Source organism: Echinops telfairi, unplaced genomic scaffold (assembly GCF_000313985.2).
Source record: "Echinops telfairi isolate 266 unplaced genomic scaffold, ASM31398v2 ScPeMD7_5;HRSCAF=22, whole genome shotgun sequence".
Classification (NCBI taxonomy): domain Eukaryota; kingdom Metazoa; phylum Chordata; class Mammalia; order Afrosoricida; family Tenrecidae; genus Echinops; species Echinops telfairi.
In genome coordinates this window covers 39,381,466-39,383,310 of record NW_022103901.1, presented here as the reverse complement: position 1 = coordinate 39,383,310, position 1,845 = coordinate 39,381,466, and the positions used below count along the sequence as shown (strand labels likewise).

The 1,845-nt window shown below is 54.8% G+C and overlaps 2 protein-coding genes across 4 annotated transcripts in view; both read left to right on the top strand.

The window, feature by feature from the left end:
• LOC105978890 (40S ribosomal protein S2-like) overlaps window positions 1-536 on the top strand; it is an 881-nt gene extending 345 nt beyond the window's left edge. The window contains exon 2 of the mRNA XM_013005401.2: window positions 9-536. Coding sequence (XP_012860855.1) covers window positions 9-536 — 528 coding nt within the window. The remainder of the gene's footprint in view (window positions 1-8) is intronic.
• TVP23A (trans-golgi network vesicle protein 23 homolog A) overlaps window positions 1-1,845 on the top strand; it is a 38,928-nt gene that overhangs the window by 25,064 nt on the left and 12,019 nt on the right. The window lies entirely within an intron of this gene.

Below are 1,845 nucleotides of genomic sequence, written 5' to 3'. Positions count from 1 at the left end.
GGTTCAAGGCCTTTGTTGCCATCGGGGATTACAATGGCCATGTTGGCCTGGGTGTCAAGTGCTCCACGGAAGTTGCCACCGCCATCCGAGGGGCCATCATCCTGGCCAAGCTGTGCATTGTCCTCGTGTGGCGAGGCTACTGGGGCAACAAGATCGGCAAGCCCCACACGGTCCCCTGCAAGGTGACCGGCCGCTGTGGGTCTGTGTTGGTGCGACTCATCCCTGCCCTCAGGGGCACTGGCATCGTCTCAGCCCCTGTGCCCAAGAAGCTGCTGATGATGGCAGGGATTGATGACTGCTACACGTCGGCTAGGGGCTGCACAGCCACCCTGGGCAACTTCACCAAAGCCACCTTTGATGCCATCTCCAAGACCTATAGCCATGTGAACCCTGACCTCTGGAAAGAGACAGTGTTCACCAAGTCTCCCTACCAGAAATTCACTGACCATCTTGTGAAGACCCACACCAGAGTCTCCGTGCAGAGGGCCCAGGCTCCAGCTGTAGCGACCACATGGTCCATTTATACAAAAAAGTAATAAAACTGAATTGAGCCTGCAAAAAAAAAAAAGGTTTTTATTCCAATTTGCATACCACTATAAAGAACAATGAACCAGGTGCTTCCACTGCCCAGTGGCAATTGTGATCGCCAGGTTTCATCCTCATTCCAGTCTACTCCACCACGTAGATGGAGCCTCCCCGTTGATGTCCACTTGACCCTGGCACTGGCCCCTCACGTGGCCGAGCACGCATGCTCCCTGAGTTTTCTTTTCCTTTGTTTTCATTTTATTGGGGGCTCTTACAGCGCTTATTCCACATATCAATTGTATAAAGCATAGGGTTTCTTGCTGTCCTCTCTAGGCAAACAGCGACAGGCCTGCGGCGTCACTGGGCAGGGGCCAACTGCCAACCCCCTGCGTCACAGCTGACCACTAACCTCTTAAGAGACGCCTGTCCCCACTTTCAGAAGCCAAACCAGCTGCTGCTGGGTGAACCCAGACTCACAACGACCCCACAGGGCCAGAGTAGAACTGTGTCCAGGGTTCACAGTGGCTCGTCATTTTGGAAGCAGATGACCAGGCCCAAGATGACCTGACAGGCCAGCCTGTGACCATTAACCATTTGCATCATCCTGGAGCCCCAGCCCTGAATTAGTCTGAAGCAAAGTGAGAAGTCGGGTGCTTTGTCTGTCTGTCGGTGCTGTAGACCAAGGAGGAGAGGGCGCCTTTCCCCAGCTTCCCAGTGAGTCTGAAAGAGAGCAGGCCGGACGCCAGGTGTTCCGCCGCGCAGCCTGCAAGCTGGAGCTGCCTCCGCGTCAATGCTGACTCAAAGCAACCCCCTGTGGGTTCCCGAGAGTGTAACTGTGAACCAGAGTAGAAAGCCCAGTCTTTCTTCCCAGCAGCTGCTGGTGGTTTTGAGATGCAGACCATGCGGATCACAGCCCCATGCGTAACCACTGCACCCCCAGGGTTCCGAGCAGCCCGCAAATCCCCGGAGCCATTTTCGCCGTGATTGAAACGATGGGAGCCAGAGCAGCATTAAAGATAGTGTCAGGTCATGCCCAGTGTAGCTCATGTCAGCCTTTTCTTGCCAAACACACCTGCTCCGGAGAATTCTGGGGTGAGGGGAGTGTGTGCCTGAGGGACCCCGCATTTCCTGCATCTGTTCTGTTTCTCAGAGGCCCCAGCTGCCTGTCTGCTCACTTTATGCTCTTTAGTCCTCGTAGGTGGATCCTCAACACCTGCACACACATACGTGTGTGTCAGAGTGTGTGTGAGACCGGAGTGTGTGTGAGAGACAGATGAGTGTACGTGTGTGAGAGAGTGAGCATGTGTGAGAGTGAGCGAG